The 17356-nt window shown below is 39.9% G+C and overlaps 1 protein-coding gene across 5 annotated transcripts; it reads left to right on the forward strand.

The window, feature by feature from the left end:
- The first annotated feature begins 1 nt into the window (after position 1).
- On the forward strand, positions 2–12556 carry mpzl2b (myelin protein zero-like 2b). 5 transcript variants are annotated; one of them, XM_085174846.1, is made up of 5 exons: positions 2–105; positions 8089–8258; positions 8455–8668; positions 9589–9751; positions 10704–12556. In XM_085174846.1, exons 1-5 carry the CDS (start codon positions 102–104, stop codon positions 10834–10836), a joined length of 684 nt encoding a protein of 227 aa, XP_085030972.1. In that variant the 5' UTR covers positions 2–101; the 3' UTR covers positions 10837–12556. The 5 variants fall into 5 exon arrangements, 4 of the variants coding, with proteins under 4 accessions (XP_085030972.1, XP_085030973.1, XP_085030971.1 ...); XM_085174847.1 differs by lacking the exon at positions 2–105 and adding an exon at positions 2756–2860; XM_085174845.1 differs by lacking the exon at positions 2–105 and adding an exon at positions 2871–3210.
- Positions 12557–17356: the final 4800 nt, after the last annotated feature.

Raw genomic sequence — 17356 nt, forward strand, 5'->3', positions numbered from 1 at the left:
AGGTCGCTGACACCAAAACACAGCACCGAGGGGAGGTTTTTCCTCAGGAGAAACCGCAGGGCAAAAACACACCACAGCAACAGCTGATCCCGCGAGGAATCATGGGTAGGTGGTCGCGTGTTTGAACAACTTCGCATTTTTCTTACAATGAAATTAGACAATGAAATTATATCTAATTTTTTGATGGTGATAGTTAGTGTAAGACCAGACATGAAGACATGCTCCTATTTCTGAGTATGTCGTGCAGTTTAGTTTTCGGAGTGCGACGGTGATCTCTCGTTGATCCCAGCCCGGCGTCAGCTGACCGCAATGCATCACGGCCACGTTAGAGCAAATGCTGCATTCTAGTACTGTGGAAAACACAGGAAATAAAACATTCCTGCTCTCTGGCCGTAGGTCTACATTTGGCAGAAATATGCTTTACATCAATAATGTCAAACCACCACTAGCCCACCAGTGGCCACCACCACATACACCCCGCTTTGATCTTAAGTGGAACAAACAGTGAAATCCCCCCTTTCTGTCAAAGTAGTTTTACCAACACTCTGAGTACCTAAAGTATCTTAATATATCAAGAAGAAGTGCAATTTCAATAGTATGTTGCAGTTTTTCTAGATAATAGAGAAATCCTGCTGTAGTAAATAAAAGACATCTGTCAGCAAGACCTTTGGGGCTTAAATGTTAGCAAAAACAAATTTGTAAAATTACTTTAAAAAAACAAACAAACTGGGGGCTGTCATGTAACTATAAAACAGAAAGTTAAAAAAAAAACAAAAAACAGAAATTTCTATATTAGCTAATGAAAAAACAAGAACTATAATAAAAAACAGTTAATCTTTATCTACCTTTCACATTTTCCAGAAAAACAAAATGAGGAATAAAAAATAAAAGACAAGATTAAGACTGTGCAAAAGAGAATTCTACCACAAATGAGTACAAAACATTTTAATAAATGTCATTAATGAATCTAAGAAACAGCCGCAAGAAGGTTTGATACAGAAATATCTCTGTAATCCTATGTTCTGACAGGTGTGTTCACCTGTCACTAAAAAGGAGAGCTGTACAGTTGTTTAGACTAGGAGTGATTTCCTGAAGTGTTCAGCGAGGCTGAATGAGTCTGAGGAAGAATGGGCTTTGCAGTCTCTTTAGTGTGTGGCTAATGGAGCGGGAGCAATGGTTGTGAATGATGATCAGTTTGTTCAGTGACTTCCTGTCCCTCACTGACTCAAACACCTCCAGTTTCCGACTAAACAAACCGAGCCTCAGTCATTGTTAATGCAGATTTTCTTTTTTCAGTGTAAGCATTTTTCATGACTCCTGAAGAACCTGTGGCTTTTTCAGTAACAGAAATGAGCTTTATAATAGCCTTTCTTTGTTCCTGGGATACTTCGAGGTTGCTTTTGTTTGGCTCACTTTTACATTTTACAAACTGTCAGATAAGACATGCTAAAAATATATCCTGGGATATTTATTTAAACACAAATTGTCTTTACTTTGATTTCACATATGGCATGATTCACCATCACTAAAACCTTTTTAAATTCTTTTAGTTCTTCCTTTATTTTCTCCTGTTTGTATTATGTTTCTATAATGCCTTTTCCCTCTTAATCCTTACATTGCCCAGCCAAGTCCCCAGCGGTGTTTGTTAACCAACTGAAACAGTCCACTGCTTTACTGCGTGTGTAGACGTGCCCTGAAAGCTCAATGAAAGGTTTGAAAGAAGTGTCGCTACTCTTAGGAAAAAATAACTCATACCAAAATGAACCACCAGATGGAGCCCCTACACATCTCTGCTTAAGTTTTCAGTAGATCAAACCAAGCCACCCATACCAGCTAAAATACCCCGCACAGTACAACTGAGCCATGCCAGATCTCCAGGATTCATGTTTTCCATTTAATTTATCACTCATATTGTCAGATGCTATTTTTTATACAATACGTTTACCTCCTAAAACATACCTGGAAGACCTCTGAAAGTAAATAAACCATTATGAATTTTCCTCAATGTCAGAACTTTTTAATTTATTGTTTTGTCATTTTTTAAATCGAGAATAACTAAACATCAATTAAACTCAAATTAACAGTATCATCGGATTAGCTTTGTAAGTATTTGTTTGTTTGTGAAGACAAATCCTGAAGGATATCAAATTTATCAGTAAACAGATAAAGCCTTAAAATGAGATTTTTACAAACACTGGCATCCTCTTTACAGATTTACTGGTATCCCAGACCATAATTTGTAAAGCTATAGTGAATATCTTACTTAGATTTGGTGTGTAGACCACAGGTCCACTACGGAGGAAGACAGACTCAGTTGTAATGACATTAGTTGCCTGGTCAGACCTAATTGGAGAGCTTCTGATTCTGCTGTACATTGCATTATATTATAAAGGTATATATTCATCTAAGCATGTATCAGCATAACTACATTTTTAAGACAAGCGTATGACATAGACTGTATGTAAAAGCTGGATGTAGCTACTGTATATGTTGTCTAGAGAAGTTGGGAAAGTATGATGATAGCCTGTGTAATATAATATCTCTCAGTATTCATTTTGACAGCAAATCTTGGTATTATGGTGTAAAAATGTAAATGTGTCTATCTAACCTTAATTGCACAAAGAGGTAACTTCTGATTGCACCACTTCCAAACTTTTAACCATTTTCTTTGGATTTCAGTGAGTTCAGATTGGACCCTGCCTCTCGCCCTATTATAGGACAAGAGCGCCTCCACGCAAAGTGCTGTAATGCTGGTAACTCTTCTTTTCCAACTCTGGGATAGTTTTTGACTGACTGGAGGAAGCAGTTTGCCTTCAGGGCGTTTTTTGTTGTCTTGTTTACTGTTTTCTATAGCGGGTTGGTAAGTTTTAGGTGTCTGACGCATATAGCTGTGTAAATAACTGAATGTGCTCTTAGAAAAAGGTGCAGCCTGGAGGTCTGGAGTAAGAAGAAGGCAGGGTTCAAATGTGTCAAGTTTCGACTCAGCGGCTGTGAGATTGCGTGGGCATGTGTTATGCAATAGGCAAAACTCCGCCTACAGGTACACTGAGGTTTTCACTGTCCAAAAAAACGGCTTTGTCCTTTTGGCAGCGATAGTCGCGATCCGGACTCTAATAAACTTTCATGAAGGGATTTATACAGAAGAATTAATCAGGCGGAGTATGCATCGGATATTACCTCTGCTCCTCCTGGGAGGATTCTTCCTGACAGGTGAGTTTTAGGAACTTCCGGGAGGTACATCGCATTATTAACGTGTTTCACAAACATGGCAACCGTGTTTAATAAAACGAAACACAAACGAAACATCAAGTTCCGAATCTTATTTGGTGTCTGAGCTGTAAAGCCCGTGTTATTCTTTGGGCGCTCACGGTGTAGTACAGAGTATAAAGTACACTTACGTGTACTGCGACCAGTTTCTGCTAGTATGCCTGTAGCAGGCGTTGATAAGACTGTGTTTGGATTTGAAGCCATGGATTATTTCTTTGTATTAGATCATACTTTTAACTGATCTATCACTTTATCAGGTACACATATTCAGCAGCTTGCTAACGCAAATATCTTGTCAATCACATGGCAGCAGATCAATGCAATTAAGCAAGGTGACCTGCCGAAGTTCAAACTAAAAAACGGGAAGGAAGGGGATCCAGGTAACCGTGAAAGTGGCATTTTTGAAATACTTAGACCAGACAGGCTGGTCTGAGTATCTCAGAAACTGCAATGGTCTGAAAAAGAAAGCACATCCAGTATCCGTCAGAGGAGAATAATGGGCCACTACCTTGAGTTTATATGAAGGCAACAGTAACTTAAAATAACCACTTGTTACAACCAAGCTGTGCAGAAGAGCATCTGAATGCACAACACATCAAACCTCAAAGCAGATGGGCAGCAGCAGCAGAATACCACACTGTGTGACACTCCTGTCGGCTAAGATCAGTAAAATGAGGCTACAAGTTGCACAGACTCACAAAAATGGCACAACAAAATACAGATAGACAAAGTGGAAAAACGTTGTCTGGTATGATGAGCCTGGATTTCTTCTGTGACCATTCAGATGGTATTCGATGTAAACAACATGAAAGCATGGATCTGTTCTGCTTTGTGTCAGTGATTCAGCCTTGTGGTGGTTTAATGGTGTGAGGGAAAGAATTTCTTTGCGCACTTTGGGCCCCTTAGCACTAACGGAGCGTCGTTTAAATACCACAGTATTGTTGTTGACCATGTTCATCCCTTTATATGACCGCAGCACTCATCTCCTGATGGCTGCTTCTTAAACTGATCTCAAACTGTTTTCCTAAAAATAACAATTCACTAGCTAGGACCACATCCTCACTTTGGTTTCACACCATTTCTAGTAGATAATGGCAGATGGCTTGAGCATAAATTGAGGTTTTGGTTTGGGGAAAGCTTGAGAGTTGACTAGCAGCAGCTCTCAGGCCAGGCAAATCCCCGTGTACCAATGAGAAGTGAATGAATTGAAAAAGGAAGGGAGGGAGGGACGGTGGGGCACGAAAATGAGCAGCTTGTAGTGCCGGGAGGGTCGAACTACAATGAGTTCACTGTACCTAATAGTCTCCACAGTCACTAAATCTTTTTTTTTTTTTTTTTTTTTTGCCTGTCCCATTTGGTTCTTTAGCCGTCAGAATTGTTGTCTGAAGACCAACAAGGATACCCAATGGATTTATTTTGCCAAATGGATCATCATGGCATTGCCGAATTGGTCCATTTGATCGACCTTTGTTTTTATTATTTATTTTATTTTATTTTCAGTTGTTACAGATGGGACAGACATGAGTGAGGGATAGGAAAGGGAGAAAGAAAGAGGAAGGAAAAGAAAAACAGAAGGGGAGAGGGACAGTGAGAAAGGGGGAAAAAATATCTCCTGGATCACCTGTTGAGAGAAAAAGAATAGAAAACAAGCAAAAAAAAACAAAACAAAGCAACATACTAAACACAACACCATCGCATTAATCTAGCTAAGTGTAAACAGCAGTAAATACTAAATATTGAATGTTGTTGTGCAGCACGCAGGACAGACAGCGCACAATGTGCTTTGAAGTAGCAGCCAAGAAAGGTATGATTTAAGTCTACGAACAGTGAACACCCGTGTGCACACCTGTGTGGATCGGCGCGCTTGTATTCAAATGGTTTCCCCATGTAATGGTCTGCAAGAGGATGTAGAGAGCCATAGCCCTGTCCCCCAGGGCATGAAGCAGGCATGGAGGAGATCCAGGCCCCAGACATCCAGAGAACCCAGAGTGCCAGAGCCCAAGGAGGACCACCGGAGGGGCATCCGTGCCACCCTCATAGGAAGAGCTGAGGATCCCCAGACGAGGGGTCACCCAGTAGCCACTGGGCAGAAGCTAGAGGGGGCTGCACCACCGTGCCCGCCGGCTCCGCCGGCTCAGCCAGCAGCCAGCTGTGCCAGAGTGAACCGAGCCGCAGGCACAGAGGCCGGAGGCCCGAGGGCCCCCCGCGCCCCGGAAGAGGCCTGACCGAGCAACAGGCGCCAGGCCCCGCCAAGTAGCCACCGGGAGTGAGCTGGCACATGACCTGAGCGCCCAGCCCCGGACGCCAAGAACCACCAATGCACCGACCCCTGAGGGCATCAGTCACCGGCAGGGAGTGTGGTGAGGGGAGATAGGCCTCCACACTTGGAGGGCCTGGGAGTTCCCAGAGAGGTGGAGTCTAAGACCCGACCTGACATATAGACACAGACAAACAGGCACACACAGACACAGACATGCATTCCCACCCTCATGCACACATATACAAACACTCAGCACTCACCCAACGTAGGGATAAACATAAATGGACATGTACACACAATCATACTCCCCAAACATACTCTATACCCCGGGTCCAGGTACCCTCGCCCCCAGAGGGGGAAACGGCACCCAGACCCAAGAGATGTTACCCTTCCCTCCGGGAAGCAGACCGTCCCACAGTCACTAAATCTGAATCCGTCTTTGGGATGTGCTGGAAGAGGAGATCATCACGCATATGCAGCTGACAAATCTGCAGCAACTGTGCAATGCTGTCGTGTCAGTATGGACCAAAATCACTGAGAAATGCTTCCAGCTCCTTGTAGAATCTATGTCACAAAGAATAAACACAGCTGTGAAGGCAAAAGGGGGTTCAGCAAGGAACACCTTAGTATTAGTAAGCTGTACCTAATGAAGTGCCCAGTGACTATATATGCCACACATACCATTACTATCCACAATTCATGCCTTAATCCATGCAAGTAATTTCATTATTATTTATTTTGTTAATATCCACTTTTTTGTGGATATTAAAAAAAAATCAACATGCAATGTGTCGGTTTGACTGTAGACATTTGAGAATTACTATTTAAAGGCTTCAGCAACAGCTGTAATGTTTACAATTGAAAGCCAAACACTGTAAAAGCGTATTGTATAAGAACATCTTATATATAAAAGAGGAAGTCAGAGCCCCAACTTTCTATATAAAATGACATAATATAAATAAATATGTATACATAGCTGCAGCTATGTATACAAAGACTTTATGCAAAAGACTATAAAAATGACCTTTAATTTATTTTGGAAGAAGTTCAAACATATACATTCAAATTAAGTACAGCATGTTTGTGCTGCTCATGATGGATCCCAAACCTTTATTTTTCCTTTATTGTGGCTTCCTTTTCTTTCACTGTGTTTCTCTGCATGTTGTCTTGAGGTGTCTTATGACTGTTTTTAAGAATGCCAGTCACTCTTCTTCCTTTTTGCATGTCATTCTGAGCAACTGACGCCAAAATCCACTTGAACAAGCTGCTATTTGCAGCTTAACTTGTGTGGTGTTTTCGAATGTAAATCTAAGCCATATGCAACATGGATTTTGCATTCTTGTTTAACTAACATGTGATATGTGAGCTGGACAGCATTTGGTCATACAAAGTCATCTCTATATCTGATATCTGAGCAGGAATCTATTCAACATTTTAGGAAACATCTTTAGTATTAATTAACAAAAAATATCCAGGTTTGCAGTGTGATTCTTACTTTTAAACAGGAAACTTGCACATAACCTCTGACTGCAAGGTTGTTTGATGTGTGATCATAGTACTTTTGTTTTTTTCCAATTAGTTTTCATTTTGTTTAGTTTTGACTTTTTTCTCTTTAAGTCATCTTAGTTTCAGTTAGTTGCACAGAGTGAAGTTAGTTGTCCAAGAAAATAGTTTCAGTTGTATTTTTTTCCCCCCAAAAGTTAAATTTGATTTTAGTGAATTCAATATTTTTTCACTTCTGTTTTCAGTTTAGCTGTAACTAACGATATTAACCTTGGTCTGTAAACACAGCAGATACATTGACGGGGTGTTCCCACACTCTCGGCCATGGAGGAGATAATTGAGAGGAGAACTGAAACTGACCTTGTTTGTATTTGAAGTGAGCCTTGGAAAGGGTTGATAAGTTTTTCAGTAATTCAGATTTAAATAGTTATTTCTAAAAACTTACCTACTCTACTATTCTTTTATTAAGGTTAACGTGGTTTCTTAACTTTTATTCTTCTGTCTGTGTTGAGCTGCTTCCTTATTTACCGGGGATCTGTTAACCATTATACTAAAGAGCTTCACATCCCATTAATTTAGCATGCAAAGAAATCCTGTGTCTTACTGGTGCTGGAAGTCTCTGAAACTGCCATCTTTCATCTGCACCATACCACTAAAATTTGAAACATCCTAATCTGTTTATTGCTTCCAGGCTGGACTATTGTAATTCGTTATCATCAGGTTTTTCTAAAAGTTCCCTAAAAGGGCTCCAGTTAGCAGATCTTGAGGTAGATTAACACTAACCTCATAGTAGGTGTGCAAGTACAGATGTTGTTAAATTACAATTTGCTGTGTTCGTTGTTGTACTGGCAGACATGTAAAACCACAGTCAGGCTGTGGAATAGATTGTCATGTCGTTGCCATAAGAAAGTAACAAACTCACATTTTATATTGAAAGGCAGTAAAGGTCTGAGGCACATGACATGGTGTGTCAAGGACATTCCTGTGTTTAATGAAATGGGCAGTTTGAACTACTAACTTGAATCTTGATTGTTCTCGTTTGGTCGTGTTTATTTCAGGCGTGCGGCATGTTACTGGGATAGAAATTAGAACGGAGAAGGAAATGGACGGAGTCAACGGGACGGATGTGAAACTAAGCTGCACCTTCAGTAGTACTCATCCGGTGACTCCAGGTTCTGTCACAGTATCCTGGTACTTCCAACCCCTGAATTCAAAACCCGGCGAGTCTGTGAGTATAAAATAGAATTCTTTTTAAATGTAATAAAATTCAGTCCATAAGACTTTCAAATAATACCTCATTTCTTCCTCTCAATTTCAGTCTTGTATTAGCTTCTAGTTTTATATGTTTAAAGTTTCCAGTGTGTGTTAATATTTTCTATTTCTGCACTTCCTTTTTTTGTCTTTTTCTGTAATGTATGTGGCAGGTGTTTTACTACGAGAATGAAACGCCTCACCCTCCAACGTCTCCGCAGTTCAAAGGGCATGTAGTGTGGTCGGGAGATATCATGAGAAAAGATGCTTCCATCACTCTCCGGACAGTGAATCCAACTTTTAATGGCACCTACAGCTGCCAAGTGAGAAACCCTCCAGACTTTCACGGCAATATTGGAGAGATCAACCTCAGAGTGGTCAACAAAGGTTAGACTATTGGGCCTCAATACCAAAAATGACATCTCGTGGATTGAATGATATGATTCATGATTTGGTTTGCTACACAGTTTGTTATCTGCTAAACAATCTGCTAAACTGCTAAAAAACCAAATAAAGGAAGACTTTGAAAACATTAGCTCACAAGGATCAAAAAAGATCATGCTCAATATCTTTTCTGATCTGGACTGGATGATGTGCTAGGCGCGAAAAGATGCCACATCGTTTGATGGAAATTAAAATGATTAATCCACAGAGGGCTGAATTCAAAGACAGAGAAAAATACAGCAGGCTGGTCTATTTGGCCAAAATTTCATTGCAGTAACTTCAAATGATGGTCAGTAGTTTGTAGGGCACCAGAGACACTTGTATGTGTATGTATTAGAATAAGTCTTTTAAAGACTGATGCGTCGCATATATGACGACTCTGTTACTTTTGAGATGAAACGTTTGACTCACTCATCGCATCGTTAGAAGCACTACAGCGAGTAAAAAGAAACACTTAAATGGGGTGCCTGTAGCTCAGGTGGCAGAGCAGGTCAGCCACTAATCAGAAGGCCGGTGGTTCAATCCCAGGCTGCCTCCTGGCTGCATGCCAAATATCCTTGGGCAAGATACTAACCCCATGTTGGCCTACTGGTGGTGGTCAGAGGGCCCGGTGGCGCCAGTGTCCGGCAGCCTCGCCTCTGTCAGTGCGCCCCAGGGCAGCTGTGGCTACAATGTAGCTTGCCTTGCCGCTTTGGGGTCCTTGGGGACTAAGTAAAGCGCTATACAAATGCAGGCCATTTACCATTTAAAAAAAATAGAGAACGTTTTAGTATGTGTCATATGATTGAATGAAGCGGGACAGTGTGATTAACCACTGGGTCGCTCATTCATCTTTACTTTGTTGTCTTCTTTCTTGCTCCTAGTGTCCCTCTCTGAGATAAGTTTCCTGGCGATCATAGTTGGAGGTGCTTGTGGTGTAATCCTGCTCATTCTCACTATCATTATGGCAGTGAAGTTCTACAAGAAAAAGAGAAGGGAAGATGACTTTGAGCTGCACGAGCACGATTTCAAAGACCCAACTGTGTGGTGAGGGCCAGAGAACTCTGTCTTTTGGCACTGGTGTGGACTCTGGTTGGCTGTTGGGTTGATTTTGCTGGAGGAGATGACTAATAAGGATAAGGGCATCTTCTTCTATGTTTTTTCCTCTATTGTGAATGTCTTGAATATAAATGTATTTTTTTATTCAGTTATTTCAGTATTAGAGCTTAAACATATGTGTGTATATACTATTGAGAATTTTTTTTTACAAAGTTGGTCCGGATTGTGACTACTGAATACTTTGTAACAGAATTTTTTAAATGTAGGTTATGAATTGTAATCGTGGTTGGTTTTTATAATGGTGGTTATTAATACTTGTTCACAGCAGCAGTTCTAACTGAATGAGTGAGGCTGTTTTATGTATAATCTTTAGCATTTTACCATTTAGTTAGCATCTTTCAATCGCAGGTTATTTTATTGTAAATTTTTATAGATGTCAATTTTAACTAGAGCACCTTTTTGAGGTAATTGTACACGGTCTTCAACATAAAGAAAAGCTGATACTGCTGCGGTGAACTGAGTTGAATGCGCTCTGCTGCCTGCTACTAATGGGTTACATTACAGCTTTGGCAGATGAAAGCTGTCTGGGCAAAATCTTCTACTTTCTCGGTGAGCGGCAGCTGCAAAAACAACTGTTGTTTCACAGCCCTTGTCATTTTATAAATCCAAGATCCAGGGAACAGTGAATGGGTTTTAGTGCAGAAGTCTTGAACTGTCGAAGGTAAGAATCAGTTCATTGATTTTCTGGGCTCTGGGCTGGGTTGGTTTCAAGTCGAGGAGTCTGGGTGTCTCCTTCTCTATATATAATTTTTTTTTTTTGCTGAGGTAAACCAGTGTCTTTTGTATATTTGCTTCCCTTTTGATTGAAGCCAGTGTCCCACACATAGTCCTTCTCATTGCATCTGTGTTTGTGTGTGACTGTTTGGTGGGGGTGCTTCAGCAAACCCGAGGAGGCAGAGCATCTGACAGCCTTGCAGAAGAAAAAAGAGGTCAGTTCAGACGATGAAGAGTCTGAGCCCAGCAGTGGAGAGGATGATGATGACGATGATGATGATGCCGACGACGATGGTTAGATAGATGCATTTTTCTTGAATTCAGTTTGTTCATTCACACAAATTTATTAGGCTGATCATGCGGATGTGATGCATTCAGAAAGTTTTGTGAGCGCCCATGAAAAGCAAAAACTTCTTCTGATTGAAATCTAATTTTTCCCTGTAAAGAAACTCTCCCCGTGCACCTCTGGAACACTTCCACCACAGAGGCTACTTTTTAGATTTCTAGTTCCCAATAAGTTTAGCATTGTGCTTCCAAATATCCACCTACAACAAAAAGTTGTGATACTGTAAAATGTGAGTAAAAACAGAGAAAAGCAGTGACTTGCAAATAAGTTAAAATTTTTATTTATTTGGAAAAAAAACCCAAAACCAAATGTTGACATATTACAATGTTTTTGTTTTGTTTTTAAATTTTATGTCAGCAGCATGTTTCATAAAAGTCTGGACTTATTTCACAGTTTTTCTTAATTTCATCATGTTTTTTTAAGGAAGACTTGTTGACAGTATAAAAATGGACACTGCTCCCTGGTCTCTGAAGTCTTTGAAGTTTTGAAGCTTTCAGATGACGTTGCCATCTTGGTTTTAAAAAACTGATATGATGAGGCTGATATGAAACCGGATCCTTAGATGATGTAATGCTGGTTTGTTTTAAGACTCTTTCATACAGCTTCTTCTTCTTTCTTTCTTTCTTTCTTTTTTTTTTTTTGTCTCAAAGCTACTTCCATGTTTTATACTGTCTATGGATAAACTGAGCTTCTCTTGGATTCTCTTCTGAGACTTCTAGTTTGCTGCTCTCCAGTTTAAGATGAGCATATACAATAAAATATCTGTCAACATTTTATATCTCTTCTTAGTACTTTTTCAGTTAAATATCAGGTTATTACTGCATTCTGCTTTATTGACATTTTACTTGCTGCTATAGTGTAGTTGACAGCATTAAAATATATTTGGCTGAACCCACATGTTATCTTTGCAAAGCTACCTTTTTTTTCTTCCTTGCCAAAAAGCTTGCATTTGCAGACAGCAAATCTCAACCAATGACATTTCAGCTGAGAAAATCAAGTGTGTTAAGCTCCTAGCATTAAACAGAAATCATGTGCAGGTTACAACGGTTGGCTAAGCTCACTCCTTTTTAACTATTACAAATTATTTCCACTGTGATGCACCAACCAAAGCTGACTGATTCCAGCTTTTTCTGCACGAATAAAGAACTTACACAACTATTTCAGAACTCCACATACATACTCCAGTATATAGGCACCGATGTCTGAAATGTGTTGAGTTGTCATTTCATTTTTTAATAACTGGGACAAATAAATGCCAGACTTGTTCACTGTACTGTTTATGATCGCTATGTTGCTTTGTTGTTTGTTGTTGTGTAATCTCATTGGGGATGTATACTCAAAAACTGGACATGTATTGCCCTTCTGGGGTGTCCATGAATGTTTACTGTTAAATAATTGAACTGTAGATGTGTAAAGCGTAGGCCCTAGTAAAATGTTTCATTGCTAACACTACCCTGTTGCCAGTGTAGATAGTGCTTATCTGTGCTGCTGCCACAAAAACGTGTCTCTGCATAGATTTCTTTCTGAAAGTTCACCAACAGGTTTATGAGCAACGACTACGGTTTACTTCACGGACAAGTAGCAAGTTTGTGTTCTGCTTTTTGTATAAAAAGTGTAAAATAAAATTTTCTGTTCAGCGACTTTGGAATAAAGTTTTTTGTTTTAATCATAAAGGCTTGTGAATTCTTTTTGAATAGAAGTGATCAGGGTGTGTACAGAGAGGCTCGATATTAACAGCTCAGTACCGCGGAAGAGAATGCAACATACCAACTGTCAGCCACTCCTCGGTGCGTGTGTCCACATGTCAGTGAGTTATTGTAAGTCACTCTGCCCTAAAACAGTTGATTGCAGCTTACAGTTTGTGCTGGAAAGTCACTTTGATGTTTTCTGTGCCTTCAAATAATTTGAAACACTCTCACTGGGACAATTATTGAAAGGATATTGGTGACTTTACTTTGACACTGCTCACAAAGAGCATAAATTCACAAAAACATCAAACAGACGTGGAACACATCACTGGTAACTTGAATGCTCATTTTTTATATTCCTGAAATTGAGTTACATTGTTACCTGTTCTGTTCATATCTCTCCTAAGATAAATCTAACTCAAGCTGCTGGAACAATATTAGTTACTAAGGCGGGGTGGAAAGACTGGGACATGCAGGAACTTGCCTGGAATTGTCCAAGCTTGTCAAAAACCCCATCTGTCTCCCTACCATTCATTTTTTCATTTCATTTTATAATGTATTTGTTATCATTGAAAACAACTCGCTGAACCACTTTACTTTATTCCTTTTCATTAGATCAGTGTAAGTGTGCCATATTTAACAATCACAGAACCACATAAATGTGCTGTGCTTTTTTTTTTTTGCTGTGAGAGATTAACTTACCTCTCATTAAAAAAAAATAATGTTTTGGTGTGATATGACAGTTTAGTGGCTAGGTTGGGTATCAAACAGGTGTAAATGTTTTGAAGTCTCTGGTTGGATTCTCTGCTGGATAAATAGTTCCCGTCTTTTCCCACTGCCGATGTCAGATAAAGTCATTGTGGCCAAACATGTCGACTCTGGTCTTGTTTGTTCAAAGGACTTTTTCAGATGCAACTTTGTAAACCTAATCTGCGCTGCCATGTTCTCTGCAGAGAGAAGAGGCTTTCTCCTTGGAAGCTCTCCAAACACGCCAGACATATTCAGACTATTTCTAACTGTGCTGTCATGAACTGTAGCTTTTCACATGCTAACCGAGACCTTTTCACTGCTGTTTTTTGTACACATTCTAACCTTTCTCTTTGCACATAAATATATCTGTGAAATGCACTTTATGAAATAATCTTACTTTTTTTTTTATATAACTGTACTTACAGCTGTCAGTATATGTACACTCATCATGGGCATGAATGTCATAGTAATTTAGGACTTTTAATGATTTCTTTGTTCATTTTCCAGGATTACACAGTAAACATTTAATTAATGTAAAAAAACAAGAAGGTGCCCAAGTTTGAATTTATTTTGGAGAAAGTGTACATGTGGGCTGAAAATAAATATATACACTCACACAAGGCTCTACAGTGTTTTATAACTTGATAAGGCCAAGGCCTGTTAACTACTCATTGCTGATTATGAATGACTATAACTTTCTATAACTATTTTATAACTATAAAGTTTCTCTTTGCAAGCATAAAAAGGATTTGTCTCACAGCACTCACTGGATTGGCCAATATTTATCAGGAATATGGTTAGCCTGTTCAGCGACAACCTAGTAACAACAAAGTGAACACTGCTGGATGACTGGCATCACTGTCCACAGTGAAGTGAGTTTCACATAGCCACAGGCTGAGAAAGAAGCTCCTGCTCCAGAATCGAAAGCTTCAAGCTTGACTGAAATTTGCAGCTGCCCACAAGGACAAGGCAAATGACTTCTGGAGAAAATGTTTTATGAAAGTGAAGTAAAGGTGAGACTGTACCAGTTGCAAAGCATGGCAGTGGTATAATCATGCTCTGAGGCTGTTTTTCTTTAAGTGGTACAGATACATTACACGTGATTGGGGGCGACCGTGGTTGGGAAGCTCATCTTGTAACCGGAAGGTTGCCGGTTCGATCCTCTCTCCTGCTCTGTCTGTCCTGGTCGTTGTGTCCTTGGGCAAGACACTTCACCTACCACCTACTGGTGTTGGCCAGAGGGGCCGATGGCGCGATATGGCAGCCTTGCTTCTGTCAGTCTGCCCCAGGGCAGCTGTGGCTACAACTGTAGCTTGCCTCCACCAGTGTGTGAATGTGAGATTGAATGAATAGTGGAATTGTAAAGCACTTTGAGTGTCTAGAAAAGCGCTATATAAATGCAATCCATTATTACATTACACAAAGTGGGGTAAGAAGGTGAAGGAATACCTCCAAATTCTTTAGCTTCACCTCAAATCAACAGCTAGACAGTTGGAGCGTGAACATACAGCGGCATACATTACATCAAAACTGGTTTTGGAATGGATAAAGCACACTAACATTAAGCCGTTAGAATGATTTTCCCAAAGCCCCAGCCTCGACCCTGTTGAAAATTTTACAAACTACACTTGAAAATCAGGTCAGTTCAAGAAAACCAACCAATTTAAACAATCTCTACCAATTCTTAAGAGAGGAGTGCATGGTCAAATAAACAAGTAGATTTATGCCAGAAGCTTGTTGACGACTACCAAAAGCATGTGGTTGCAACTAGCTAAGGTAATTTTACCAAATATTAGTGGGGATGTTTGTATATATTTTGGCCTGTGTGCATACCTTTGACCCTGTGTAGATTAGAGAAACTCCAAAATCATTTCAATCTTGTGCCTCAATTCTTAGTTTTTCAAACTTTTTCAGGCTGTATGCTGTAGAATTATTCCACCCTGTAAAAAGTTCAAATAAATCATTTAAACACCAACATTAACATCACAGTCATGCAGCAACACAGGAACCACCAAGGCTCAAGCCTGCAACATTATGGAAACTGCTGAAACACCAGCGTCACTGTCCACAGTGAAGCAAATGTCACGTAGCCTCAGACTGAGAGTGTATCAAACAAGAAAGACACAAGAACTATGAGTGTATGCAAACTTCTGACCAGAGCTGTAGTAAGGCTAACAGGAAAGGATTTTTACTTGTACTGAAGTATTTTTACAGAGTCACGTGTTTTGCTGCAGTAAATCCAGATACCAAGATTTTCTTTTAAAAGCCTGAGGTAAACTTTAAAACATCTGCAAGTCATAATGCATTATGTGAGGGACATGTCTACCGGTAAATACAATATAATTATGTTTTGTACTGGTTGTAAATTGACGTGCTCTCTGCGTAGTTACAGTCATCCTGCACAGGTCTGCAGTAGCTCTCTTGTCTTCCTGCAGCACGATGCTGTTGTTTTTTTCCCTTATTGCAGTTCTGGAAGAGTTCCCGCTGCTGCTGCATTGATACTCCAGTGGAGGGGCCTGCAGAGGAGAGCAGCGAGCCTGCAGCCTGCCCACGTTATCTCCCACCCATGAAATGTCTCCACTCTACCTGCTGTGACCTTGCACCAAACCTTACCTACCTGTACGGGTTTACTAATGGAGGCGTGAATAAGCCACATCAGTAATCCCTGTTAGTGTATATTTGAAATCCTATGATTATCTTATTCATGACGTACGTGGGGTTACTCCATTCAGCCTCATGCTGTTTAAACAAGCACAAAGAAATAACTTTGCTCACTCAACTTCTTATGAATAATACTTTAGTTTACATACCAACATGCATGCAATGCCAAGCCTACTGATTGTATCATATACTATAGAAATAACAGTAATAACATAATATTTCTATTGCTGACTATCTGAAGTTTTGCACAACTAACACAAAACAATGTATTTTAAAGAGTGTATGAACTTGTAAATTAAGAAACAGAAAAGGTGCAGTTCGTTATTCCCCCCAAATAACACCTTTCTCAATAATCACAGCATCAACTTGCAAATACGAAAACACCGTTATTAGCATGTAAGGCAAATACTTGCAGTTAAAGCTCTTGGAATCGTAAATCTCTCCATTTCTTTTTCTTGTAAACGGAAAAACAAAATTTAAAAAAGTACTATCAGCAGCGGAAAACAAGCATGCATGGATGTGAGCAGATGTGAGTTGTCCCTGTGTCCTCTATCTGTCTAGCTGTACCTCGACTCAGGTGACAAGCTCTGTCACATGGCCTCTGCTGCATCCTCTTTAAAACTCACAAATCTCTCTCTTTCTTCTTTTTTTTTTTTGTATTTGAAAAACCCTTTGTGGCCATAGAGGCACCTAACAGATGGAGTCTGACAGGCAAATAAATAAATAAACCAATCAAATCTGTAAGTTAAGTGCTAAGCATTTTCTGCTGCGGTGAATAGTGCTGACACAAGGCATTGCTGAGCTGTTGTTGACTGATGGTCTGTACATTTATGGCAAAGAAGCTGCCGTGCTTTAAAAAAAAATGACTGTACACACTCGTGTATCATAATGGACTTGCAGCAGAGTTTTAGCAGATTAAAGAACAAAATAACAATACACAAGATAGTGTGACTTTGTATGCACTAAATAGGGCATACTGCACATAAAATATGCTAATTCATAGCTCTGAATGGTAATGCAATGCAAGAAATCTTCACCTTACAAGACAAAACGACAGAAGAAACAAAATAAGAGTAAGGGGCAGCTTTTAATGATTACAATTAAAAGAAAAAGACATTTTAAAACAAGTCTGTGCAAACAAGAAGCTACTTTACTGCTTTCCTCACCCATTGTAAATCTCTCACGTTGCAAAATATGGTGTTACCCAGGAAAGAACGATGAAAGAACTATTTATGATCGGAGCTTTTAAATGTGTGTCTTACAGGAGACCTGGGAGATCTGTGGTTACGTACCCAGCCTCCACGTCACCCTGCACTGCAGAACTTTTCTCTGAGCTTCATAAACACTGTCAAAAGTGCCTGGGTGTGTACACCA

Source organism: Neolamprologus multifasciatus, chromosome 10 (genome assembly GCF_963576455.1).
Source record: "Neolamprologus multifasciatus chromosome 10, fNeoMul1.2, whole genome shotgun sequence".
Classification (NCBI taxonomy): Eukaryota; Metazoa; Chordata; class Actinopteri; order Cichliformes; family Cichlidae; genus Neolamprologus; species Neolamprologus multifasciatus.

Bases quoted from the DNA above. Each gene is read 5' to 3' on its own strand.
- mpzl2b (XM_085174845.1), top strand. From the start codon at position 3,162: ATGCATCGGATATTACCTCTGCTCCTCCTGGGAGGATTCTTCCTGACA. The intron at 3,211-8,088 runs GTGAGTTTTAGG...TGTTTATTTCAG, and splicing joins GGGAGGATTCTTCCTGACAG to GCGTGCGGCATGTTACTGGG. The intron at 8,259-8,454 runs GTGAGTATAAAA...TGTATGTGGCAG, and splicing joins ATTCAAAACCCGGCGAGTCT to GTGTTTTACTACGAGAATGA.